The sequence below is a fragment of the Gracilinanus agilis genome, chromosome 3, assembly GCF_016433145.1.
Source record: "Gracilinanus agilis isolate LMUSP501 chromosome 3, AgileGrace, whole genome shotgun sequence".
Taxonomy (NCBI): domain Eukaryota; kingdom Metazoa; phylum Chordata; class Mammalia; order Didelphimorphia; family Didelphidae; genus Gracilinanus; species Gracilinanus agilis.
The window spans coordinates 70,615,244-70,642,641 of NC_058132.1; the positions used below are offsets into that span (position 1 = coordinate 70,615,244).

Here is a 27,398-nt window from a genome sequence, read left to right on the forward strand (position 1 = left end):
AGCTGTAAAATGGAAGTAATAAAATTTAAAAATCGCTCCTACTTCTCAGGGGTGTTGTGAAAATAAAATGATACCTTTATAAAGCCCTTAGCATAGTGCCTGGTACAAAGTGAGTGCTTGCTTGCCGACTATTTTTAAGGTTTGCACAGTGCTTTATCTCTATATCATCTATATCTCACTGGATCCTCACAACTTCACATTAGTTTTCTGTAATTTCTATAAAGAAATTTCCTCTCTCAATGTAGATGGGCACCTGCTCTGCAACTACTTTTAAATTCCTGGGGCACTAAGAAGTGGTGACATGCCCAAGGTCACACAGTCAGTACTTGAGGCAAGACTTGAATTCTGGCCTTCTGAGGCCAGTCTGAGCATTACCATCTCTCATGAGGTAAAAATAAATCATCATCCCCATTCTACAAATGAAATCATCCCTAGTCAAAAAGCCAGTTATCTCTTGGGGGTCACATTTGAAATCACACCTCTCCATTCTAAATAAGAGTACTTCATACCACACAAATGGATTTTTCAATGAAGAAATTAAAAAGGCAGTCTGTGACAGTTCCTCAGGTCCTTGTTTAGGGGTGAGTAGAATTATTCTGGAAACAGTAGAATTCCCAGAAGGGGATCATTACACTGGGAAAAGGATGGGCTGAAGCCTGGGGAAGAAGAGGCAGACCTGTGGGAAGGCTGGAGGGGGGTAAGTAGGGGCTGAAGTTAGAGGCATCTCAACTATCTACCCTGGGTCGCTTTGTACTACATTCTAGCTGGGGCTCAAGGACTTTTCTAAGTCTTGATCCATTTTTTTTCAGACCAGTAATGGCTGATTTTTTTTGTAGTTGTTGTTCCATCATGTTTCAACTCTACTTGACTTTTTTTTTGGACAAAGACCCGGGGATGGTTTGCCACTTTCTTCTGTGTGCCCCATTTTTATAGACAAGGAACTGAAACAAATAGGGGTCAAGTGATTTGCATAGGGTCACAGAACTAGTATCTGAGGCTGAATTTGAACTCAAATTTTCCAGATTTCAAGCCCAGTGTTCTCTCCACTGTCCCTTCTAGCTAGCAGCTATCTGCTAAATCCAGGTCCTAGGCTCCTGCAGAAGCAGCCAGGAAAGATGGATTTAAACTCTGCAAAATATGACAGGCTTAAAGCTGATAATTTTTTTTCATTCTATGGAAGATTTAAAAAAAGGCTCCTAGAGAGGAAATGACTTGCTAGTTACCCAGATAGCAAGGGTGGAGGCAGGAGGAACCCTGGCCTCCCGATTCCCCTTATTTTTAAATTAATTTTCATATTTTATCTATATCTACATATATATGTATATATACACACACACACACATATATATATATATATATAAATTTATTAAGTATTCCACTTAGCTTTTGCCCTGGCCAAAGGAGTGCCACTTGGAGGCAGCTATTTGGAGCAGTGGATAGAATACTAGGACCAGCCAGGAAGATGCAAATGAAACTCCAGCTTTATACTTCTTGGTTGTGTGATCCCAAGTGAGTCGATTTACCTCCATCTGTCCCAATTTCTAAGCTGTGAAACGGGGATCATAATAGCATCTTCCCACCATGTTATTGTGAGGATCAAATGAGCTGTAAAGTGATTAGCAAAGTGCTTGGTATACAGATGGTACTTAATAAATTCTGCTGGATAGCACAGAGGATAAAATGCCAGGTCTGGAGTCAGAAAGACCTGAGTTCAAATCCGGCCTCAAGACACTTCCTAGCTGTATGACCCGTGCCAAGTCATTTAACCTTGTTTGCCTCAGTTTCTCCATATGTAAAATGGGCTTGGGAAGAAAAAGGCAAACCACTCCAGTATTTTTTGCCAACAAAATTCCAAATGGAGTGATGGACAGCCAGACACAACTGAATAAAACACAATAGCAAATGCTAGTTGACTGCCTCCAACTGGATCAGCTTTGAAGTCTCACTCTTGGCTTCTGGGGAATGAGAAAGTGAGGGAGGACAATGGTAGCTATTCATTGCCTTACCACAGGGCTACCCAGACATTTGAAAGCTGTGTGTATGTGGGTGGAGAATATTCTTCATTGGGTGCCTAGTGTTTCTATTCCCATGACAAGATCTAAGTGGCTCTAAGAGAGAAGAGTTGAGGGAGTGAAGGGCTTTGGAAGATGAAGGGTTGGGGACCTTTTCGTTGACTAACTTGAGAATGATTTCTCTGAAACACATACAGTCTTTTGATAGTGTCACAGACATGAAATCAATCTCCAGGCTCATCTTCATGTATTCTGGTATCACCAAAGCAGCTGGGTGGAGAAACATGGCGCCAAGCCCTTCACCTCATTTCCTGTGCAAAAGGAAACCTTGAATCAAGGTAGGGGAATGCTAGTCTCTTCCCCTGGTTTCCTATTGCTTCTCTATCCTTTCCAGTAGCTCCACCTTCTGGAACTGGGTGTCTGTCCTGTGCCCCTGCCATAACCTGCCTTCTCTTCCACGGACAGACTCAATTAAGAGAAAAGTATTGGTCTTTTGGGAGATCATTTCAAGCTCTATCGTGGTTGATGCCCCCTCTTTTTCAATAAAATTACTAGCTTTGTCTCTGCTGAAGACAACTACTCAAGCCAGCATCAGAACCAGGTGCCCCTTCTCCTGCTATGGGCTCTGGTGAAACCCCAAGAGCACTATGCACTTGGGCAGACTCAGGCATGACTTTCCCCACTTCTAATGATTCCCTAGTGCTTAGCACAACAATCTGTAGAGGCAAAGAACATGACAAACAGAAGTGGGTCTTGACCTAAATTGGATAACTTTCTTTTATACTACCAATATATTTTTCTAAAATCTTATAACATGAAAGTGACCCTGGGTCGTCAAAGGCTATGCTGCCAAAGCATGAGCTGGAAGGTTTGGATTTCAGGTCTATACTCCAAGACGCTCATCACTGAAGGATGGACCACAACATAAGATGAATTTTTTCAGCTTGTAGATAAGTGACTTTTTTCAGCCATAGCAGATCACGACTGACAGAATTTGACAGAATCATGGTTTCTCAAAGTATTCAGGTAGGCCCAAAACACCAAAACCTGGATAGGGGCTGGAAGCCAATGGCTTGACACCCCCTTGGCCTTCCCTCATTTCCAGTGCTGGTGCCTTTAGGATTCTTGTAGTCAGGGCTGACCTGAACTCCATTTACAAAGGGCATCATTTACTGAGCATCTCCATCCTCTTACAGTGATCTTCTCCCTACTTGGGCAACCTCCTCTCCAGACTCTCAGCACCTTCTGAGGGCAGTGGCCCCATGCCTGATATTCTCAAACTTCTCCAGAATGTCAACCTCACATCCATATCTGCCCTTTACTAGGGCTCATCTAGGAAACTAAGTAGTGCTACATATGAACGTTTTAGCAGGGACTTCCTGGAGACAATGCTTTAACCCAAAGGTATAAACAAGTGGGAATTTCAGGCAAGAAATGGGGAAGGGGGAGCCCCGCCTCAGGTAATTATAATACTGCTCTTATTTCTCAAGTGTTTTACTCACACTGTGCGGGGGGGAGGGGGGGAGGAAGGGGGCACGTAGCGGTTCGCCCATAGGATGTTCTCTAGCTTATAAATTGTGGAGCAAGGACTTCTGAGTCCAAGTCCAACACAACCTTCTGACCTCATTCCCCTATAACTGGAAGCTGCTAGAGGCAGAGAAGTAGAGGTGGTTTCCTGGCTTGTCCTAAGAGCTCAGGCTCCTATACAATCATCCAATAAATTCCATCTTCATCAGAGAGACTACTTTCCCCCTCCTGTTTTAAAATAATAAAGGGTCTTTAATTGAGGCAAGATTATTATAATTTGGGATTCCTCATAGCACAAGAGCATTGGGATATCCCTAGCTTCCCCTTTTAAACGACGCCCTTTGTTTGCTCTTCTGACTTTCTTGCCTTTCATGAAATGTTATGTTTTTTTAGGTATGGGCCAATCACTTACCCTGCCAAGTTCTCTGGGCCTGAGCTCACCTAGACTTCAGGTAGCCCTACCACTGCCATTCAAGACTGAAGGCAGGAGCCCAGAGGGGAGTAAGGGGACAGTCGCAAAGGCAGATTTTAGAGATTTATTTAATTAAAAAAAAAAAAAAAAAGGTCTCTAAAAAGTCCTTCATTTTCCATTTCTACCCTGCCTAGAGGGTGAGGAATAGCTCAAGTGAAGGAAGTACCCACTTTGTTCAGGGAAAAGCTCCATTCTCCCCCAACCCCTTCTTAGTCTGCATGAGGCTGAGCAAGTCAGAGATGGGGGAGCCCTTTTTCCCTTCCCACCCTACCTTCTCGAAAGGCCCAAACTGATGCTGGGAAGTTTTAGAGGCAAAGTGGTATAGGCAGAGGAGGTGAGGAAATGGCCTTCTTTAGGCTGACCATGACACAAGAGCTGTGTAATCCCTCTGAACAGTCCCTGGGTCCTCAAGGCCTTGGCCACTGGGAACAGTGTAAATGGAAACCGTGCCCTTCACACTGGCCCTTGGTAGGTAGGGCCTTTTCCTTAATGCTGCTAATGGGAAAGCAGGGCATTCAGGAGTAATTTGCAGCATGTCACCATGGCCTCACGAGTCCAGAAAGAAGAATCCCCAAACCTCCTCTCCCCCTTACAGACCCACCCGGCCTCTGTGCTAAGGCTGCAGCTCTCTTGTTCTCCACCTGAGAGTGAGTGGAGTCCAGGACAAAGTACTGGGAGGACACCTGGATAAAGCCAGAAGAAAGGAACTCAGTCCATCTGCCAGTCCGGGCTCTCACACACAGTCACACACACAGCATTAAGGCGTACAGGCCAGCAGGCATAGCCAAATCAGGCCTGCTTCTCTCTCTCCACCTGGACATAGCAGTGCCTGTGTCTTGGGGAATTCTTGGCTACTTCAGAATCAGGCTGAAGGGGGAGAAGTTGGTGAAGAAAGAGTTAACCTGCTAAGGGAAGGATATGGGCATAAGGCAGGCAAGGGCTGCCTTGGCCTCTGTCCAGGCCTGGTGGTCATCCTTGACAGTTATCCCATTTAGGTTGAAGAGCTCTGGCCACCTGTGCCTCTGATGGGTGAGGATGGGGGCTAGCGTGGGCAGGAAAGAGAGCAGGGCTAGAGCCATGAGACTCCAGAAGAAGCTGATGCTACCAATATTTACAAGCACACTGCCCCAACTTCTGCAGCCACCTGCCTACCTCCAGCCTCTTCTGCAGGTCAGCAAGGAGGATAGAAGAGCCCCTCCTCCTCAGCCATGCCTAGGAGAAGGAGCTAAGGGCCCCTCCTCTATGCCCCTTGGGAACATTTTCTTGTGCTCTGCTCAGTTAGGATGCAAGGAGCTCCCAGGGAGAAGAGAAGGGGTCTTTTCCATGGCTAGGTCCTAGGAATCCTTAAGCATGCTGATGCGTGCATAGATCTTCAAAGCAGGCCCCAACTTGATGTTCATGGCACTCATCAAATGGTCTTCTTTGAGCAATAACAAGGCCTGCCCATCAATCTCCTGTGCACGGAACTCTTCTGCAATTTCCTGGCAGCCTGGGAAGGTAAGATAAATCTGTTAGAAGATGGGTAATGAGGGTCTGACTAAATATCCCTCCTGAGTACTAAATTCTTTATTTTTGCACTGCCCTCCCTACTTTGGGCTCAAAAAATGGTGGCAGAAAGAAAGCTGGATCTTTCCAAGGAAACAGCTCTCAATGGTTGTTGCTAGATAGCAATTCTCCCTGGGCAGCAATCTGCCTCAAGATGCCCCTTTCCTTCTCCATCCCTTACAGAAATGGAAGTACCCGAGAATCAGTAAGAAAAGGGTAGTCCCTTCCTAACATCCAACTGTAAGATACCTAAGCTCCAGGGAGAAGGGATCTTCTGGGGCTCTTACCTGGCAGAGAACGGATGAACTCATAGACATCTTCCACATTCCATTTGGTAGGTTCACTGGGCAAGAAATGGTGCCCGACACCCACCAGGTCTCGCATGTGCACGTCTGGGAGTTCCAGGTCCCGCTGACCTTGGCGCCGGCGTGAGGTGGAGGAGCTGGCTGAAATGGGTGACAAAGGCTCCTCGTAGCTTGAGTTATCTGAGCAGCGACTCGAGTCTTCTTGGCTGTGGGTCAGCTGCAGTGCAGCTGTGACTGAGAGAGGCACAGCTCCTGCAGGCTAGAAAGACAATCACAGGGCTTCAGCTTTAGGGCAGGGCAGGATCCCTTCTTGGATAGCAGCCATGGGCAAGGTGAAGTGGGTGAGGGAAGGTTAGGGACCTGAGGTGCCAAACACTCTAGCAAGGAGGCTGATGGGCAGGGAAAAAAGGAATAGTTAAGATCACAAGACTTCTAGGAATTCCCAACTGCTACAGCCAAGTGGTTTCTTGGACAACATGTCTCTACATGGGGAAAGTCTAGAAGTTAAGGGGATCTCCCTGGAGGCAGGCATGTTAAGACTCAAAGGAGACTGGGAGAACTGGCGAGTCCTGAGCAAGACAAAGGACAAGGGAAAGTTGCCTCATGGAAGGCTGGAAGCCCCAATAAATCTAGGCAGTCACAGGAGCACAGCTTTAGAGGCCGTTCAGTCCAACACTCTCATTACACAGATGAGAATGGAAGTGACCTGCCCAACAGTCACTTAGGTAGTAAGCACAAGAGCTAGGACTCAAACACAGGCTCTCTGACCCCATGTTCAGTGCATTCCCATCTTGCCACACTGCCTCCATCAGGTACTCATTATGCCTGGCTTTGTTTTGTATTTGTCTACAAATCTTAGCTCCCTCTAGGCCAGACATAAATTTGAGGTTCTTGGCTGCCAGGAATCCTACAGGAAGCTCATCTGAGGGTTTTGTGCATTGGGGGGGGGGGGCAGAGTAAAGGACACAGTATAGCTTCTGCACTAGTCAGAGCCTATGAGAGCTAAAGAGGCTATCCAGAGCTTGTCATTTCATGGTAGAACAAATGAGAAAGGAGATGGGCCGAGGTGTTCTCTCACCTGTTTCTTGGCATCCTTGGGCAATGCTGGCAGGCTTGCCTTGCTGGCCCGTCGGCGGTTATGGGGTGCAGCCCCTGGTTTTTGTATTTTGCTGCGGTCAGAGTGGAAGAGTCCCACACGCTTGGTACAGCCCACATTATACCTGCCCAAGACCAGGGAGAAAGAGATTAAAGCCTCTGGGCGAGTTCAATGGGTGGACACCAACTAACCATTAGCTCCCAACTGGATATAGTCTGAAGGGAGAGGATAGTAAGGCCACCATCAACTCCAGCAAGGTTTTCCTTAGGCAGAGCAAGATCACTTGGACATAGCTTGAGATGGTCCAATTTTATCCAAAGAGTTAGATAACAGTAGGGACATCATTTGGAGATCCTTAGCAACTATATCCTCAGTCCAGAAACTCAGGACTTTGTACTCTGGTATCTCTCTTCCCCTGCCATTTTTAGGCCAATTGGCGGAGGAGAAATACTAAGTCAATTCCTTGCAACGATTGCTGAGCTGATCTGTAATTTCACAAAGGGAGCAGTTGGGAAGAAGGGCTATACTTCAGGGAAAGCTTCAAACACAGGGCTTATGGCAGGGATCTGGCACAGGCTTCAGAGAGGGAGGGAATAAAAAGACTGAGCTACACTCAGAGGCTATTTCCTGTTTTCTGTGTCTGGGATGCTCTTTAATCTGGTCTGGCTCTGGGCCCCAGGATTCTAGTTCTCTCTGGATGCTGCTGAGTCCTATCCAGTGTACACATAATTCAGGCAATGTCCCTGGTATATGAGGATAGCAGAAAAACTTTTTGGGGTATCAAGCACCTGATAAGATTAAGAGAAGAAGTCAATGATGCCTTATGTCAGGAAAAGAAGGAAACTGGGAGGGCAGAGCAACAGGGCTGAAGCCACTCACCTCTTGGCACATGCCATAGAGCAGAAACGTTTGGAACGCTTGAACTTGTAGGCAAAGTCCACCCGGCCACAAAGCTCACACTTGAGTTTGAGGGGAGTCCCCTCCTCTTTGGATTCTGAAAAGCACACATTAAATTCTTAATCTGAGGGGATTCCCATCACCTTCCTGTTCAGCAGATTCCTTACTCCATCCTCTTCAGAGTATGCCTAATAGCTGCCTGACCCAGCAACAACCCTACTAACTTCAAGGCAGGGAATCCCAAAGACTTGGGCTATTTCATTTTTTGTTTTTGTTTTTGGCTGGAGCAACCCAGAGGAATCTAATAATCCTCTCCAAGACTTCACTCTCCTAGCTTCCCTTTTTCAAGCGCTGAGGGCCTAAGTGTCAAAGAGAAGCCAGGAAGGGTAGTTCCCTTCTTGTTACTATTAGGCTCAAAATATATGTGCCATCCCTTCCTCCTCATTCTTTCACTCCTGACCCCATACCCAAATTGTTGCCAAGCCCATCTCCTGATCTCTTCCCAAATAAACCCCCTCCTCTTCTTATACTGCCACCTCTATGGGCCAGATCTTCCTGACCTCATGTTTAAATTACTACAACAACTGCTGGGGGGAGGGTGGGCGTTTGTCTGCCTCAAATCTTTCCCCACTCCAGTCCATCCTTTATATAGCTACCAGTGATTTTCCTAAAGATTAGGTCTGATCATGTCACCTCCTCCCACCCCAACCAACAAACGTCAGTGAGTACCTATCACCTCTAGAAGCAAATATAAAATTCATAAACTGGTCTCTTCCTACCTTTGCAGACTTTACAACTTACTTCTCCCTACATACTCTGCAAAATAGTGATCCTAGTCTCCTTGCTATTTTTCACACAAAACACTCCATCCCTTTACTCTATGCATTTTCAGAGTTCTCCCCCAAAACTGGAGTGCATGGAGTATCTCCTGGCTTCTTTCAAGTCCCAGCTTAAATCCCACCTTCTACAAGAATCTTTTCCCAATCTTCCTTAGTGCCTTCCTTCTGTTGATTTTCTCCAATTTATTCTGTAGATAGCTTATTTGTACACAGTTTGCTTGCATGTTGTCTCCCCTATTAGACTATGAGCTCCTTGAGAACAGAGACTGATTAAGTTTCCCCCTCTTTTTTTTCACTTAGCACAGCATCTGGCACACAGTAGGTCCTCAATAAATGCCAGCTAAGTTGACTTTTCTGCAAGACCAGGAAAAAATGCACAAGGACCAAAAGGGAAATGGCCCTAATGCTATCCATCTCCTATCCTAGAAAGTAGATCCCTGGAATTATCCCAGAAGGTAGTGGCATGTCTCACAGTATTCTAACACAGAGTACCAGAGTATACCCAACAATTTACAAGGGAAAAGAAAGCTCTTTAAGCAGTTAGCTAGAAGGGACAAATGGCCAGGGATGAAATTGGAAAAGGCCTGTAGGATCCTAAGCTCATAAGGCTGATCCACACAGGCTCCTTGACCCCTGAGTTCACCTATCTGGCATCAAGAAAAACTTGTCGAGGCCTTTTATGAGGCACTGTTGCCCACTTAGGAGTTATGATGGGATCCAGGGCAGACAACAAGTATCTCCAAAGCCTAGGATACTCACCTTGCAGATAGGGCTCCTCCATTTCTGAGTCAGTGGTGGTGGTGTTCTCTTGCTGTGGGAGTTTCTCAGGCAAAAGCCCTTGTGCATACTTCTTCTTAAGGTTCCCCACCAGCAGGGACGAACGTCCCACCTACAGAATAGGAGATAGAGGCCTGGTGGATTAGGACAGCTCACAGTTCAAGTTCATATCATGGTTTCTATTCTTATCAAGATAACATGCAGGAAGTATTCTGGTGCCAAACACTAGTCAGCCTCCACCACACAGAGTAGTAAGTTTTATTTGGTGCCAGTGTTCTTAGCTGCTGGAATCACCTTGGTCTTTTAACTCACAAAGCAGAATACCAAACAGGGAAGTCAACTTTAAATGGGCACAAACAACTGGTTTGAAATGTTAAGAACAGACCCATTCAGAATGTCTAGTGAGCATAAACTCTCTTCTCTTTTCCTTTGCACTAACCAGCATAAGTGGGACTAACAAATAAAGATAAAAGAAATAAACTATGGCAATCAGCTGAGGCTTGGAGGTGCTGCCTCAATGACTCCTCTGCCCTCCTCCATCTCTGACACTACCATCCCTCTTCCAAAAGCCAAAGAGAAGACAATGGAAAACAAGTCATGGATCCACTTGATAACTCTGAGAGTTGCTAGGATGCTAGCCCAGATTCTTTATCAACTGTTCTTCCTTTGCTATATATAGATCATGGCTTCAGAATATCACCATACGGATGGTCAAATCATTCATACATAGACCCAGGGAAACTAATGACATGTTCGCAATGCTCCCAGAAGCTAGTTGGTTCAAAATATCCCCAAAATCAGGTGTTTTTCTAACAGATGAGGCTTAAGGAAGGGACATTTGGGTTTAACCAGGGTAGGGCAGTCCAGGGCAGAGCCACCTATATCCACTCTAGTCCTGGTCTATAAGATCGAGGCTGGTTCCAAAACATATTCTCTTTTATTTTATCCTTCAGATCCTCCTCTATCAGGTCCTCAATCTCAGGATTATATGCATGATATCTATGGTTAACCTTCTTCCAGATCTAAAGGAGAAAATGGACAAAGAATTCTTACAATTGGAAGGGGTGCTGAAACACAAATGGTTTTGGGTCTTCAGCCTGTAAAGCAAACACGAAGTAGAAGAACCATCTGTCCTGAGGTCTCTCAAACCAGCTCCTCTGGGTTTCTCCCCTCCCCCCTTTTTATTCAAAGAAACTACTTTTCTAGTCTCCTATACTTTGGGGTCTATAGTGGGCCAAAGATATAAAAACAGAAGGGACCTTAGAGGCCATCTAATCCAGCCTGCTGATTTTACAGAAGAGGAAACTGGAGATCAGGGAAGTTAAGTAACTTGCCCAAGATCACACAGGTAGTTAGTGAAAGAGACAGGAATTTAAACTCATGCCCTGATTCTGATTTCAACACAGCTCCTTGTGTTAACAGAATATTCCTTTCTAATAGTCCTCTCAATTTCATTATCTCTACCATTAAGGTGGTGGCGGCAAACCTATGACACATGTGTCAGCACTGACACAAGTAGCCAGTTTTGAAGACATGCGGCCGCATGCGGCTGCATACAGAGAAGTCTGGTCCGCAAGCCGAGGATAAAACATTTGCTGTAATGTAGTGTAAACACTTTGTGCACTATAGATGACCATTCTATCTATATTAATTTACCTATTTTAGTTTATTAAATAGTTATATATTACAATTATACATTTTTGTTACTTAAACTATAAATATCGCGATATTATGGTTTTTTATTGAAGTGACACTCCACCCGAGTTATGCTCGGTTTTTTGGCGAATTTTGACACACCAAGCTCAAAAGGCTGCCCATCACTGCACTAAGGTCTTTTGAAAGGCTTTACTATGGAACAGGATCTTTCAATGGGACCCTGGTGTCCTTCTATAACAATGTTGACACTGGCTGCTGCTTGATCACAGTATATAGTTGTTCTTTAGAATTTAATTCTACAAGGTGCTTTCCCATCTGAGTGCATGTTCTCAGGTGAACAAATTTAAGCATCATGGGAAGAGTCTACTACTGACTCTCACATTGGTACTGGGATAGGGGTTGTTCCAATCCAAAGACTACAACTGGTTTGAAATGCTAAGAACAGACCCATTTGGAAGTGTCTAGTGAGCACAAGCTTTCTTCTCTTTTTCCTTTGCATTAATCAGCATGAGTGGGACTGAGAAATAAGAGAAATGAAACTGTGGCCTTAACTTCTGGAAAGTTGTTGGTTTTGTTTTTTACAGGGTTGACCATGTTGCATTAATCAATGAGATACTTTTCTGACCAGAGACAGCATGGATTACTAGGGAACCTGCTAATTCATTTATGTTCACCAAGCCATTCTGGATCTGGGTGAATACTTACTTGATCCTAGAAAGAAATGGGCTTTTAAGACATGGTACAAAAGGAGGAGGAATGGTTAGCATAATATTCAGGACTTTGCATGGAATTATAAAATATTTTAATACACATCCAAAATAAACTTTTTTTTTTAAAAGGGGAAAAGAAGTAGTCCGTACCGGGAAAGGCTCCGCCCCCTCCTGGATCACAAACCCTTCGATAACATGCGTCAGGATTTGGGGTTTCACAATGGCCTGTGGTGGTTTATTCTCACCATTCTGGGGGGCAGTGCCAGTGATGCTGGAGGCAGAGTTTCCGTTCCCTGAGGTCATGCCGGGGCTGCTGAGGTCGTTCAGTGCATAAACAATGCCCTGACCTGTCTCTGTAGCAGGGGAAATATGAAGACACAAGAAGGAGGGATCAGAGCATAGGACAAAGTTGGGTCAAAGGGAAATAAATGCTAAGAAAAACACACCTGGGTTTTTCTGGGGCTGGGAGTGACTATACTAAAACTCAAGCAGGAACAGGCGCCCTCATTCATATCTACCTAGAATGGGGATCAACTATGAAATCTTCCAATAGCGTCTGACAAATAGTCTGATGTGCTCAGAACACTATAACTGGGTTATATAGACCTACGTTAACTTGTACAAATAAATACAAAAAAATATTCTGATTAACAGGGAACATTTAATTAACCTAGAGACAAAGTGACAACCCAAACGACAATCTGGCCAGAATTCCTGCCCAATCCACTGCTTCCTATAGACTCTTCTCATTATTAATCCTGTGGCTTTCATCCCTCTGCAAAATGCTACTTTTGTGATCACTAGTTTTGTATGGATTCTCACCCATTCTTCAATTGAACCAGAAAAGCAGAAAATCCTAGAGTTGGAAAGAAACTTAAGAGGAGTTCCAAGCTTGGAATTTCAGGAAGTCCACAAGCTTGGTTGGGGAAAAAAAATTATACTTTGACTTTCATTAACCTTTGGTTTGTAATTCTATGTATTTTATCTTATGCATTTAAAAACATGATTCTGAGAAAGGGTCCACACACAGGCTTCACCAGTCTGCCCAAGAGGTCAACACAAAAAAGTTTCAGAGCCCTCATCTAATCCAAATCCTGGTCAAATAGAAGGATGAATCTTCTCTAATACCTAAGCCAAGCAACATTATGCCTCTATTAATCACCTCTCCCCCAAAACTTACTTCAACTCTTTCCTGTGAATTTTGATCATTTTAAAGACCCAACTCTACCTCCATACCCAGACCACTTTTGGTGAACAAATTTTTGGGAACCATCTACAACATTCAAGAAACAAAACAGAACAGTCCTTGTTTCAGAAAGCCCAACAAAATCCTAGATCGCCATGGATCCAAGCTCATTTAAAAACCTTCGTTCCTATTTTGAAAACCAGTTTACTAAATGTAGAGTAACTATAATGGGGACTAGGAGTGGGGAGCACTCAAATTATTGATTACAAAACAAAACTAAATGAAATCAAGTTTAAAAAATATTGTAGGACTTTTTACAAAAGCAAGCCCCCCCCACATTTAAAATACAATAAAGATTTAAGTTATCACTACAGAGCAGAAATTTTTAATTTCAAATTATGCTGCACTGACACAGTATATAGAAAAATTTAAGGCCTGCTCTGATTGCCAGCCAGTATTCTCAATCCTTTTCTGCTGAAGCATTTGGCTGTAATACAAACAGCCAGCCATCATCACTTTTTTATATAATTCGTGATCAAACTCAGGGTTAAGGAAGAATTAGCCAAGAAAGAGATTTTTGCTGATTTTTTAAGGTCACATTAATGAATTTACAAAAGTTAGTTTGGATTCATTTGAAAATACAGAAAAGTTAATAACTTAGCTTTTAGAGGAGTAACTCCCACAGAAGCAGATTTTTCTTCTGAAACAATTTTACAGGAGAAGATTACTTGGAAATTAAAAACAAAATAAAACACCTACCACCTCAACCCATTATTTTATGGTTCCCATGCTGGTTCTGCTCTTAAAGTCCTATACACTTCCTATAAACATTGAAAAGCTAAAAACTTTTAAAATATGCTGTCATTTAATTAACAACAGGCTAAGGAAAAATACTGCAAAAATCTGGTTGCTGTTTTTGCAAATGACTACTATCCAAATACATTGTGGCAAAAATATCTCCTAAACTAATTCATGAGTGACTTGAATTGGAAATGGGTCATCTCACAATGACTTCAGAAGTTTCTGCTTCAATTATTGTGACAAATAGAAATGACCAAAATGGATGAAATTTCTGATTCAGCTACAAAAATAAATCTGAAAGAATATTAGTGGCAAAAACATTGCATTTGGGGTCATAGGATCTGAGTTTTAATATAAACTCTGCAATTTACTATATGTATATATACTCTTTGGTAGGTCACAGTACATCTCTCTCTTTCTCTGGACCTTAATTTTCTTATTTGCAACATGGGGGTGAGGAGGACTAGATAACCTTTAAGGTCTATCTCAAAATCCTCTAAGCTTGTGAAAATAAACAGCAACTCTAAGACATATAGTGAGTCCTCTAAAAATGAAAGCTACATCTATTTCTAAAGAAAGTCTTCCTGGTTTAAGTCAAATCACCCCATTACAAATACTAATTGACACACTTTCTACACTCTCATTACCCTTGGCAGAACTTTACTAACCTCCCAAACATCTTATCCTTTGCCTTCCTTAATATGGTTCCCTCTAACCTGGTTAGACTCTTTTATTCCAGTTGTCTCTCATCTCAGATATAAATCATTGTCATTCATAAATGATATAAAAAATTTTAAACTGGTAATAATAGTTAACACAATGTGTGTCCAGGAGTGTGCTAAGTGCTTTACAATTATTATCTCTTTTGATTCTAACAACTCTGTGAGGTAGATGCTATTATTATCCCCATTTTACAGATTAAGAAACTGAGGCAGACATAGGTTAAGTGACTTTCCCAGGGTCATCTAGCTAGTATCTGAGGCTGGATTTGAACTCAAGTCTTCCTGATTATAGGCACTATCCTCTGGGCCATCTAGCTATCCTGGAAGGGGGAAGTAGGTAGGAGAATAAGTCCCAATGCCACGTTTTCTTCTGAGCCCAACACTGGCCCAAAGTCAAGAAATCTGTGTTCTTATCCTGGCTATGCCACTTACTAGTTATGTGGCAGTAAGGTAAGCAAATCTTATTCAAGCCTGAATCTTTTTTTCTATACAAGGATGGGGAGTCTCTATGGTTCCTCCCAGCTTTGGTTTTCAAGGATGTTAGGATTCCATGGTTAGCTCAGGGGTAGGGAAAGTTTTTGCTTTACCCTTGGCTAAGGCAGAACTTCAGTCCTTGAAAGCAGAGCAGAGCAAAGGACCCTATCTGGACAGGATAAGGGTATGAAGCAACCTTGTTACCTATAAGACTGAAACAATCACTCTACTCTGACTAAAGGACTATGAAAAAATGCTTTAAATCCATTCTCATTTGACCCTCATAACTCTGTTAAGAAGGTAAATATTAGTATCTCCATTTTACAGATAAGGAATGACTGAGCACAATCACAGTCATGTAGCTAATAAGGGTTGAAGGACAAATTTGAAACCAGGTTCTAGAAGTCTAATACTACTTAGCAATACAACACAACACTGTCATGATATGGACTAGGGAATCTTTTGTGGTCATGTTGAGGTCTATAGCTGCTTTTCTGTGTGATCACCTAGTAGGCTGATTAATACTGTAATACTGTAATAATAACATACTTAATACTGTGCACTCATAGCAAGTCACTTAACTCCTCTAGGTGGTACCTTCAACTACAAAATGAAGAAGTTGGACTAGATGACCTAAAAATTCCCTTTAAATTTATAGGCCTCTCATCTGTCTTTGGAGTCAGTCCTTCATGTAATTTTCTTAATAAGCAATGGAGTTATATAGGCATTACCTAAGGCAGACTCCTTAAGACTTCAGAGCCCTAAATAAGGTATGGGAATTATGATGGGAAAGTAAATAAACCTAAATCTCAAGTTCAGCTGTATTGTATTTATTTTTGGATGGGAGAGTGATCAGGGATCTATTTCATAGCAGGAGTGCACTCGTGTCCCAACATTAAATTAGGATATCTTTAGGGAGATGAGATAATATATGCCCAGCTCCAAATTCCATCCTGATTCTATTAATATAAGATTTCATATTCCTAGAAATTCTTTTTTTTCCCAAGTTTTAATTTCAAGTTAAAAAAAAAGAAATAATTTTTGCTAAGACATAACAAAACGGGTACTTAAGGTCCATGAATATCAATGTACTGTGCTTGGCTTCCACCAGGGCCCAGTAGTGCCTGAACACAGTATTTGACTGAATCACTTAAGGGGCTTTGCTGCCTGCCGACACAAGTATGGCATCTTTTAGGCATCTGTCTATGGCAGAATACTGTCAGCCAGATAGATGCTTTGTTACTTAAGAAACCTTTGGCTCAGTTCCTTCCCCTGCAGTGCGGTTTTTCCAATAGAGGGCAAGACAGTGTGGAGCTGGAAGTCAGAAATGAGCCCCCTAAAGCTAGATACCTCAGCACTGCCCATGTTTACAGTCATTCTATCTGTTAGAAGCCAGTAGGTGTCACTGCCTCCAAGCTCCAAAATGAGTACAGGATTTATAAGCTATATACCCAACAGGGCTAAGACTAAGTTTCACTGGGCTAAATTTTAGCCTGAGGCAGTGTGGTGTAGTACAGTGTTGAACTTATTAGAAGAAAAAAATCTTGCCCCTGTAGTCACTTTATGGCAAGACAGTTACCCTCTCCAAACTTTGGGGACAGCCATATTGATACCATCTACTTCGTGCAATTATTGTGAGAAAAGACCATCAGTTATTCTAGCATTAAAACTGATTAAGTGTGCTGAGACAGCTGGGACACGGATAATGCCTCCTCCTAAGTCACCTTGCAATGTGTTTCAGGACTAACATTTGCATATGGATGCTTCTGAGCTCACCATACTGTACTTCCAGTAAACAGTCTACTGTGAAAGGTCTTCCAGAAAGCTGGGAAGGAGTCCAGATTTTCCATTCTACTCCCCCTCAGAACACAGAAGAGAGAACACCACTCAGAGAGATGCAAAATACCAGCTCAAGGAGAGCGTCCTCTCTTGACTTGCTCTATTTCTGGTTCTCACTTTTGTAGGTCATGAGAACAGTTCAATATTCTGACTTAAAAGGTTTCTTGAAGCCCTCGTTAGGATAGAGGCAAAGCAGAGAGTGCTATCAACAAAAGATACTGTAAGGAGTCATAATAAGGGATCATTTGCCTGGAGCTCACTATGCAAATGATAAAATAAGGTCTCCTATATAGGGCACAGAGTTCATTTGCAGTTCTTAGCACTGAAATTGCATTCACTGACTCTTGGCTAAACTAGCTCATTCACACGTGGACAGGAAAAATGAGAGTGGAATTCACAAAGTCCTGGCTTAAGTGGGACACCTACAAAGTGATGTATGCACCAAAACAGCAGATAGAGGGCAGGGAGCAGGCACTGTGTGCTCTCCATGGGAGCAGGGCTTGTCCTTTCTGTCTCCCTGGTTGAAGTGGGAAAAGGTGGACTCCAGAAAAAAGGATTGATATTTTAGTCCTGGATCTGTCACTGCCCAGTTGAAGAGTTGTCTTCTCTCTGAGTCTGATGTTCCTCATCTATAAAATGAAGAATCTAAAAATCTATCAAAAGAATATATTGCAAGTTTTCTCCAAGCTCCTCCATTCTGAGAGGATGTCTGTTCTGAAGTACCCCCTAGAACTCTGTCCTGAGCCATAGTCTCTTCTTTTTATACCAGAGGTTCTTAACGGGGGCCCACAGATAGATTTCAATTGGGATGAAAAAATTTATATCATAATTTTCACTAATCTCTGAAATCGATCATTTCCTTCAATTGGGAATTTTTTCCAAACCAAAACATTATTCTGAAAAAGGATCCACATAGGCTTCACTAGACTACCAAAGGGGTCCAAGGGCACAAAAGTTAAGAAATCTCTGATTTATAGTCTTGATGTCATCAGTTGTCATGATGGCTTTATTATTATCTCTCTTGTGTATTTTTCTCAAATCTGACTCTGAGGTCCATAATACTTAAGGCACCCCCACCTGGATATCCCATATACAATCTCAAATTCAACATTGCCAAATTGGAACTCAACCTTCTAACTCACTATCTAAACTTGTCTCTCTTCCAAACTTATTTAAACCCTTACCTCTTGTCTTAGAATCAATACTAAGTATCAGTACCATGGCAGGAGTGGTAAAGGCTAGGCAATGGGGGTTAAGTGGTTTGCCCAGCTAGGAAGTATCTGAGACCAGATCTGAACCCAGGACCTCCTATATGCCTGGCTATCCACTGAGCCACTTAGCTGCTCCTTTCCCTATTACTGAAGATACTAAATAGCTCTTTGGTTCATAACTTTGGGATCATCACCTAGACCAGTGATGGCAAACCTATGGCATGGGTGGCAAAGATGGCACATAGAACTCTCTCTGTTGGGCATTCAGCTTCCTCCTCCACCCCCATTCCCCAGTTTGTTACTAGAAAGGCAGAGGTATTTGGGAAGAGCTGCTTTCCTCCCCTTCTCTACACTCACTGAGGACAATCTTCACTTCACCCACCCCTCTTGCCCAGCAGCCCAATGGGAGCATTTTCTCCCTCCTCTGTGTGGGGTAAGGCGGGACAGGGCCCACCCAGCACTTAGTGGGGGGAGTAGTCATGGCACTTGGTCTGGGGGGGGGTGGGAGGCCCCCAGCACTCAGTCTCTAAAAGGTTTTCTTACTCCTTTACTTGCCATAATCTGCCAGTGGTAACATTTTATAGATTCTACCTCTCTCTGCTATCCTGCCTATATATATTCCCCTTTCTCTCTACTGATGGCCACCACCCCTGGTTCAAGCCTTTATAACCTCTGCTTTGGACTATTACAACAGTGTCATCATTGCTCTGCCTATGTAGACCATCTGGCCTTTTCTAGGACATGTGAAGAACCCCCTTTGCAATAACCCAATTGATCCAGACTTTTCCTAAAGGAAAGCTCCAACTATCTTACTCCCTTACTTGAGATTCTTCAGTGGCTCCCTTTCATGTGTAAGATAAACTAAAAACCCGTACTGTTTTATGTTTAAAGCTCTTCTCAATCTGCCTCCTCTAGTCTTTATTCTCCCTCATGTACTTCCAGCCAAACTGGCCTGTTACAGTCCCCCATACATAGAACTCTCTCTCCTGCCTGCACTCCTTTGAATACTGTTTTCCATGCTGTGAAATGCTCTTTCACTTCTGTCTATCAAAATCCTTTAGGGCTAAACTCTAATGCCACCTCCTCCAAGAAACCTTTCCTGATCAGTCCCCAGGCAGGTCTCAATGTATCCTCAGTGAATTACTTGGTATTTATTTTATAGTTCAGTGTCACAATGATTCTCTAGGAAGGGGCCACAGAGATGGTGCTTAATAAATGCTTGCTGAATTTAGCTCCCTGCTCTATTTCAGGCCTCTGGGGCAAAGCAGAACTAGTCTACTCTTTCTTCCACTTTAAAGAGTTTTTCGAATGAATCATGTTCACTCTAAGATTTTCTTCAGGACTGAACCTGGGTTCTAGTTCCATCTCTAACACTACCTACCCACAGCTTAGAAAGGTTTAAAGGTCCACTGGAAATCGTAGCGGTTTGAAGCTGTCTGTCCAATTACCTGGGAAGATGGAGTCCAAGTGGGAGAACTGTAGTAGGGCCAGGTTCTGCTACAGATGTGGGGAATGGAGTTTTTATCCACAGTCATGGAGATTGGGGGAAAAAAAAGGCAGGTCAGGGACCCTGAAGTTTCAGTTTTTAAAATCAGTCCTCTTTAGGCAAAGTGATTTAAAGCTTAGAAAATGGGTCCAGTGACTCAAGAGAAGTGTTGCGGTGGATGCTAGAGCGCCATAGCAGTCTATCTCCTAGTCCAGTTTTAAGGAACCTTAGATGAAGATTATTTGTTTGGGGATTTGAATCTGAAGAACCAGATCTTCAAAAGTAGAGTCCCTAATGCTGATCTCAGTTCTTCTAATAGGATGGAGGAACTTAATTACCTGTCTATGGAAAGAATGCCTTTCACCATTCAAAGATATTTTTTAACGAATTCTCTCAAGACAGTCACTAGGGTTATGAAGGGAAGGAGACAAACTACACAGGTTTAAGCTCTGTAAAATGTGAGCTATCATTTACAATTTTGCCTGTGACCTAGCTGTTAGCCATTTTGAAGTCATCCTGTCTGATCTCCTAAAAGATGCCACCATTACCAAACTGATCCTAGAATTCACAACTAGAGTAAACAGAAATGAGACTGGCTTGCATGACTTTCACCCTGAAAGGGGCAGAAATGCTTAATATTATTAAAACCCTAAATAACTTATTCCAATACTAATTGGTTACTTTGAAACCAAAGTGATGCAGCCTTTAATCAAAATGAAGGCTGGCACTTTGTGCCCTAGAGATGCTTCAGAGAGATTAGGGGAGTTGGGTTACTGAGCTAGCCAAACTGTTGGTGAACTGATGTTCTTGGTTTCAGAGGCCCAAGTGTTGGGGACGAGGGCTGAGCAGCCAGAGGGCTGCCTTCTCCCAAAGGAAAGCACCCCCCACACACACACCATTACCATACAGCTGCCTTTCATGCTACCCCTCAGGGCATAGGGAAAGAGAAAAAGGAGGAGCTGCCCACTAGCCCCTTCTGGAAGAGGGGTGGATCAGCCAAACTGTACGTAAAGAAGGCTTGCAGGCTTCTGTATATACCAGGGACACCTTGAAAGAAACCAGTGGGGTCAGTTAAGAGTCCTTCACAGACTGGACAGAACAAGGAGAGCAATGGAGGATGTCCTAACAACTGCAGATGGCTTCCTGCCCGCAGCCTCAGATCTAAAGTTGGAATTTTTGCACCGAATTAGAGTCCCCCAAGTCAAACGTGACAGCAACAATAGCAGAGGCTATTATTGGACTGATAGGCAAAAGCAAAGCACCATCTTAGCTACAAGAAGATCCAGGGAAACGGTTCCCAAAATATCAGGACTTTCTACCTGATACTGATCCCATGAAACCCACTGATGTTTACAGAGGAGGGCTTCTAGAGCTCTTCTCTTAAGATGTGGCCAAGGGTGCTTTGGAAGAATTAAAGGACTCATATGACAAAGTAATAACAAAAGGCCCTCACTTTTATAATATTTTATAAAACTCTATCCTTACAATGGTCCATACTTATTTTTATCTTCATTTTACAGCTGAAGAAAGTGAGGCTCAGAGATTAGGTGACTCGCTCAAGGGCCATGTGGCTTCAGATCTATTGCCTCTATTTCCAATGCCTGATCTAGAATCAAACCCTTAATAATTGCTCTTTATTGTGCTCATCCTGGGGTGAGGTCCTGTACAAAGGCAGATTTGGTTTTTCAGAGGTTGCTCAATGAAGTGAACTGGGCTCTATGTTAGAAAACCAGCATTACTGGGGTCCAAGGAAACATGGTCTTCATCTGAGATTCAAGAGATGCAAGGGGCCTGGCAGCTCAGCTAGACTGACTCATTCACTTCCTAGATAAGGACAGAGAGTTTTGTTAAAGTATTTGAATCCAAGTCCTCTGACTTCATGGCCCTCTTTTTCATTGGATCATGTGCCATCCAAGTCTTTATATTTTACTCCTGGTCTTTTCCTTTCTTCCAGGACTTAGTTTGCGGAGTTTTCTATTTTGTCTGGCCAGATTACAAAGCAACTGTTCCTACCATAAGGATAAACCAAAGAAAGATTCAACTCAAATCATTCACTTGGCATACATTTACTGACTGCCTATCTTGTGTCATTAATAGACTTTTAACCCAACTAACATAAAAGGGCACCAAGGCAGCCACTAATTTCTCACAACTCATATTTCCCCTAACCTTTGGTGCTGGAGCACCAGACACATATGGATTTTATCTTCAGGTTGGGCGTTCTCTTTGAAAGAGGTAATTGTTTCAAATGAGCTACTTTACCTAACAGACAACAAACTTTGAGAAATTGCCTTTTCAAAGTGGTACAACAAGAAAAAAAGAGCTTAAATTCTCTGGTGGTACTATCATTCCAAGAATTCTAGAGGCTTTCAAGGAGACAAATATAATATTTGAAGCTGGTGTCATAAAAGGGTTACTATCCAGACTTATGACATATTTCCTAAAACAAGAATATTGGGCTAGATGAATCTGAGTAACCCAGGATATAGAGGATTCTCTTAACTTAGGATTCAGTGAATGGTCTCTAGAGTATATCTCTGGTAAACATTGGCCTTGCAAATACTTAATGATAACCTCTGTTCCTTAGAAACACTTCTCTCTCCTCCCCCTTCTTTCCCATAATTGTTTTCTCACTAAGCTCTCAGCCCATACTGCCTTCCCTCTAGGTTATTGGTGGAATACTTATGATGAGAGAAAAGAGGTTTCCAGTTGGATTGTGCCCCTCTAGTGTACTAGAAAAATGTTTTCTCTAAAACCAATCTTTAAGAATTTAAATTGCTTTAAGTAGTTTCTAAGAAATACATATTAATATTGTTAGACATGCCAAAATTTAAGAAAAGGTAACTGAAACTTCAAATTGTATAGACTATGAAATCTGTGAAAGGGGTTTAGAAAAATGGTCTGAAAATAGTTCTCAACAAACTATAAATTCTATAGCTTATTTTCTTGCTAATATTTTCAATATACCAGAGTCCTTAACTGTGGACATGAGTGACTATGGCCTCAACATTCAACAATCATCTCTCCTTAATGAATAGCATAATCAGTGAAATAGTACAAATCTCTTATTTACTAGATTCCTCTGAGAATATGCAATTGCTAATTTGGCTTTTAATAGTAGTAACTTCAACAGTTATGGAAAGAATGTTTTCTTATTTTCCAATAATTCAGTCTAAATTTAAAAATCATTAGTGAATTGAAAAAATAAGAAAGCTCATCTTCCTTGAACAATCTATAGAAAAACTGAATGAGAAAGAATATGGTTTGTTGCATAACCTCGTATGAAATTTTTCATGTTGACCTAGCTAAAAGAATTATCTAAATTGAAAAGTGAAGATGCTAGATTATATATTAAATGTTTTATTATATCCCAATTCTGTGGCAATCTGCGAACAGTGTAATTCTTTTATTAATCAGAATAATTCATTTATAACCATATTAGAAAATCAAGTTTACTATATGGGGTAGTTGGTGAAGAAAATCCCAAATACCTAAGTTTATTATTATAGTTAGAAAAAAAATGCTAAAATGTTTTCTGATTTGGGGTCTATTGATAGTTATATATATATTTATATTTTTAAACCCTTACCTTCCTTCTTGGAATCAATACTGTGTATTGGGTATTGGTTCCAAGGCAGAAGAGTGGTAAGGGCTAGGCAATGGGAGTTAAGAGACAGGGTCACACAGCTGCGAAGTGTCTGAGGCCAGATTTGAACCTAGGACCTCCTGTCTCTAGGCCTGGCTCTCAATCCACTGAGCTACCCAGCTGCCCCCTGATATATTTCTAATTAATTATAGTGAAAAAATTCCATGAAAAACTATGAATAGCCTGCTGAAGTAGTAATAGTTCACTTCCTGAATGACTCCATAAATACCTGCCTCAATTAGTGCTAGCAAATAAAGTATCCAAAACCAGTTTTCTGATGTAGCTGTGAAATCAATATGAAGAAAGACCAAAATAGAGCACTGATTTAAAACATGTGATGTGAACTGCTGTAAAGGGCACCTGTCTGAGCTGTGATGAAAATGTATTCAGGCTTTATCAAAGAATACACTTTAAAAAATAAAAATAATAATGCTTAAATCTTCCTATCTGGTAAGCTGTGATTTCAATTAGAAGTCAGGAAAACCACTTAATTACAATCAAATTTCCTTTTGTGGAGAGTCCCCCTCCCCTCAAAGTGTTAATCCTGAGCTTTGGAAAATAAAGTGCTAAAGGCGATTATTATCCACTGGCACAAGCAAAAGGATTTTAAAGAGCATCTGCACATCCCAAAGGTGAGTTAGGGCTTTCATAGTCCTTCTGCCACCATAGTGCTAGTTTGGAAGCCAAGTGAATAGGAACTACAGTAAAAACTGCTGCAAGGCAGTCACATGGCACTTCCTGACCAGCACAGGGAAGCCTGTGTTGTCCCTTTAGTCAAAGTTCTCCTACTGGCAGGGAACTATCCTCCCTGTTTTCTAGTTGAGAACACAGGCACAAAACAGATGGAATGAAGGTACAAGACACCATTTTGAAAGGTTCCCTATTCCTGTTTCCCCACTCCCTATGCCAGCACAGGTATTTGTGTGTTATGTTTTAAGAGAGGCCTTTTGAGGGGGAAGGCCAAGTTAGCATAGGCATTCTGCAATAGCTAGAACATGGAACATTAAAAAAAATATATTAACCTGCCTACATCTAGATTCACTGGAAGTGGGGATGAAAACCCCATGATAATAATCACTGAGCCATATAGTAGCAAAGCCAGAAAGGTAACTATCTACCCTCAAGATTTTTAGATTTTGGGGGTCTGGTGATTGGTAATGCCTATTATTAGGATTAGAGGGTAGAGAGAAGATAGGTGGGTTGTGACCCAGCTATTATGGCTTTCACAGGCCTTAGAAGAAAGGTCTAAGAAGAAAGGCACATTTCAGACAAAAAAAAGCCATGGTACCATTCTCATAAACATTCAGGATAAATAAGACAGTTTACCCAGGGCCAGTGATAACTACAATTCTTCACGGGATCTAGCCTGTTAATTTACCCACTTTCTGAAAATATCAAAATCCTGGGATTCAAAGTAGCTGAGACATGAAATAATTAAAGCAGGAAAAAAGATATGGCTAGAAAAAGTAGATTCTGGGGCTGGGCCAATCAGGAACAGACAGAGCCATGGGGATAAGGGACAGGAAAAGAGCATGGAATGGAATTATTGAATAAATCTGAGTAAACAACTTCACCTGAAAAGTTAATGAATTAAAGGAATCTTGAAAATATTCAAGTGCTTGAATTTAAGAAACAAAATGTTTTTTAACAAGTAAAGTTTCCAATTATTTATGGTAATGAGGCTTGTGTTAAATTCAATAAATTACATCCACTTTTTTTGTTTGTTTTTCAAAAGCTAAAGTAGAAAGGATAGCTTGGGAGAGTCAGCTGGGGGGTGAAGAACTCCCACTGAAATATAAAGAAACAAATATCTGAGGTAATCTGAAGCTAAGGGAATCTGTGGGGACAGATGGAAGAAAAGGATGGAGCTGCCTTGCTAGTTAGTAGCAAGTATAAGTGGGAGGAGTAAATAGATGTCCTGAACAAAAGTATGAAGGGAAACCAGACCGGAAAGGGAAAGAAAGGTCAGTGAACCAAGAGTACAGGAAGAGGAGGAGAACTGAGTATTCCACTTGAAAGCTTCTCACAGAAGTGAAGTGATGAAAAAGAAATAGATGAGCATCTCAAGAGAAAGAGGAAGGTGGATCTGAGATCTGGATCTACTTACCAGGAATGCTACCTACCTTCTCAAGAACAAGGTTAGAGAATAATGTTGTGGGGCTGTATCCAAGGAATAACTGGAAACAGTTCTTTGATGAGTACTGCCATTAGTTCTATACTAGTTAGCATGATAAAATAGATGCCCCCTCCTCCCAAAAGCAGTCATTGGTCTTTCTACAGCAACATTAAGATGTAAATTCCTGGAGACTGGGAGTCTCTTACTTATTCCCCTTTGTAGTTAGTGAGTCTTCAATAAACTCTGTAATAACTATCTTCATCACTAAATGAATTAATACGTTCTTGTACTAATAAGTTCTTTTGGGGAGCTGGGATTTAGAATAAGTAGGCATTATTATCAGCTCATTCCTTGGAACTAACATTTCTGATTACTATGCAATCTGGATTGCATGACTAACCCACTGCTACCTTAGGTGGGAGAAAAGGCAGGACTTATTGCGCTTTTTTTTTTTTCTTTAAACCTTTACCTTCTGTCTTGGAGTTAATACAGTGTATTGGGCTCCAATGCAGAAGAGTGGTAAGGGTAGGCAATGGGGGTCAAGTGACTTGCCCAGGGTCACACAGCTGGAAGTGTCTGATGCCAGATTTGAACCTAGGACCTCCCAACTCTAGCCTTAGCTCTCAATCCACTAAGCTACCCAGCTGCTCCTCTTATTGCTTTTTAACTAAGAAAATAAAATTAGTTAAGTTTTTACTCCAGAGCTTGGAGAAAAATCAGTACTGTGGCAAACCTCACTTGTGACTTAGGCCCAATCCTGTATCTGTCTGAACTGGAGCAGCCAAAGAGAGTTAAAGGAAAGGAGACATGGGTCCTGGAAAAAGGGATTTTTCCTGCCTCATTAGCCTGCCATTTTTATTTTTAGCTAGAAAGCCTGGCAGTCCCTGCATTTGGGGTGAGTAGGAAGAGAAGAAAATCCCATAGTAATTCTAATTAGATTTTGGATTAACCAGTCATGCCATAACACCGAATGGCTGGAAAAGGCAACCTGGCCCCGTACTAGAGACCCCCAACCCAAAACAAGTGGAAGATGAGAGCAGGGTGTTAGGGGAAAAGGAGATGGAGGTACTGGTACCTATTATAGGGAAGGTAAAAGATACAGGCAGTCTTTTTAGATCGTGGGTGAAAGTGAACATCTTAGCAGCCATACATGGGTTGGTTGAGGGTAGCTGGGCTACGAAAACTGAAAGTGAACGTCAGAAGCCTCAGAAGACACGGAGGGGGGAGGGGGTCCTGGAACAAAATGCTGTAAGCAAGAAGAAATCTGGATTCCCAGCTGCAGTTCTCCTCACAGGCTTTCGATGAGACCTTAGGCCAGTTATTTCCCTTCCCTGTATTTCAGATTGCCATTAAGGAGGGGCTGAGCACCTTCTTAAAAATTAAACACAGACAAAAGATGCCAGAGTGCGGCGGCGGCAGGGACGTAGGTCCCTGGCGCCCGCAGCTTCACAGCCCCCAGAGTTAGGTTGTTTCTAAAAGTGTCCAGGCTTCTTTGGGCTGGAGGAGGCGGGCAGGATGCCCCAGAAACGGAGCCCACCAGAAGGAAGCCCCCCAAGTTCACGTCCATCCCCGCCTCTCCCCTCACCCTCCACAGTCCCGTCCGGGTTAGAGTCTGAGGGACGCCTCGAGTCAGGAAATCAGAGATGGCCCGAGGCAGAGCCAGCCCGAGACCCCAGGTTCCAACCCCAAAATTCCAGGGGAAGAAACTGAGGCCAGAGGAGCTTTAGGGATACCCTCGCCCGGGGCCACAGCCGCTCGCGGTGCCGCTCTCGGGACCGGGCGGGGCTCCGACTCCGGGGGAGGCGGAGAAGGCCGGGCCGGACCAGCGGGGAGTAGGCCGGGGCGGGCGAGGGCGGTGCCCGCGTGTGCCCGGGTCGCTGGGCTTGCTTGGGGTAGGTGGGGGGGGGGAGCGCGGAGCCGGCCCAGCCGAACCTCCCCGGGAGCCGCCCTGCCCGCCCAGGCCCCCGCTCCCGCCCCGGGCACTGACCTGTCCGGGGGCCCGGCCGCGCGGGGCCGGGCCGGGCGGGGCCTACGCAGCCCCGGGGCCGGGCGCCGCCTCACGCGGCCGCCGGGAGCCTCCG

General features: G+C 42.9%; 1 protein-coding gene across 2 annotated transcripts in view; it reads right to left on the minus strand.

Moving 5' to 3' along the window:
• Positions 1–4,061: 4,061 nt before the first annotated feature.
• The window catches only part of PHC2 (polyhomeotic homolog 2), a 102,435-nt gene continuing 79,098 nt past the window's right edge, over positions 4,062–27,398 (minus strand). Inside the window, exons 1-7 of one of the 2 annotated variants that reach the window (XM_044667971.1) lie at positions 27,305–27,350; positions 11,987–12,189; positions 9,453–9,582; positions 7,837–7,951; positions 6,940–7,081; positions 5,844–6,120; positions 4,062–5,500 (exon numbers count right to left, since the gene is read on the minus strand). In XM_044667971.1, the coding sequence (XP_044523906.1) occupies positions 5,346–5,500; positions 5,844–6,120; positions 6,940–7,081; positions 7,837–7,951; positions 9,453–9,582; positions 11,987–12,139 (972 nt within the window). In that variant the 5' untranslated portion in view covers positions 12,140–12,189; positions 27,305–27,350 and the 3' untranslated portion in view covers positions 4,062–5,345. Of the gene's footprint in view, positions 5,501–5,843; positions 6,121–6,939; positions 7,082–7,836; positions 7,952–9,452; positions 9,583–11,986; positions 12,190–27,304; positions 27,351–27,398 lie in introns of those variants that run through there. The other variant, XM_044667970.1, reaches the window with a different exon arrangement.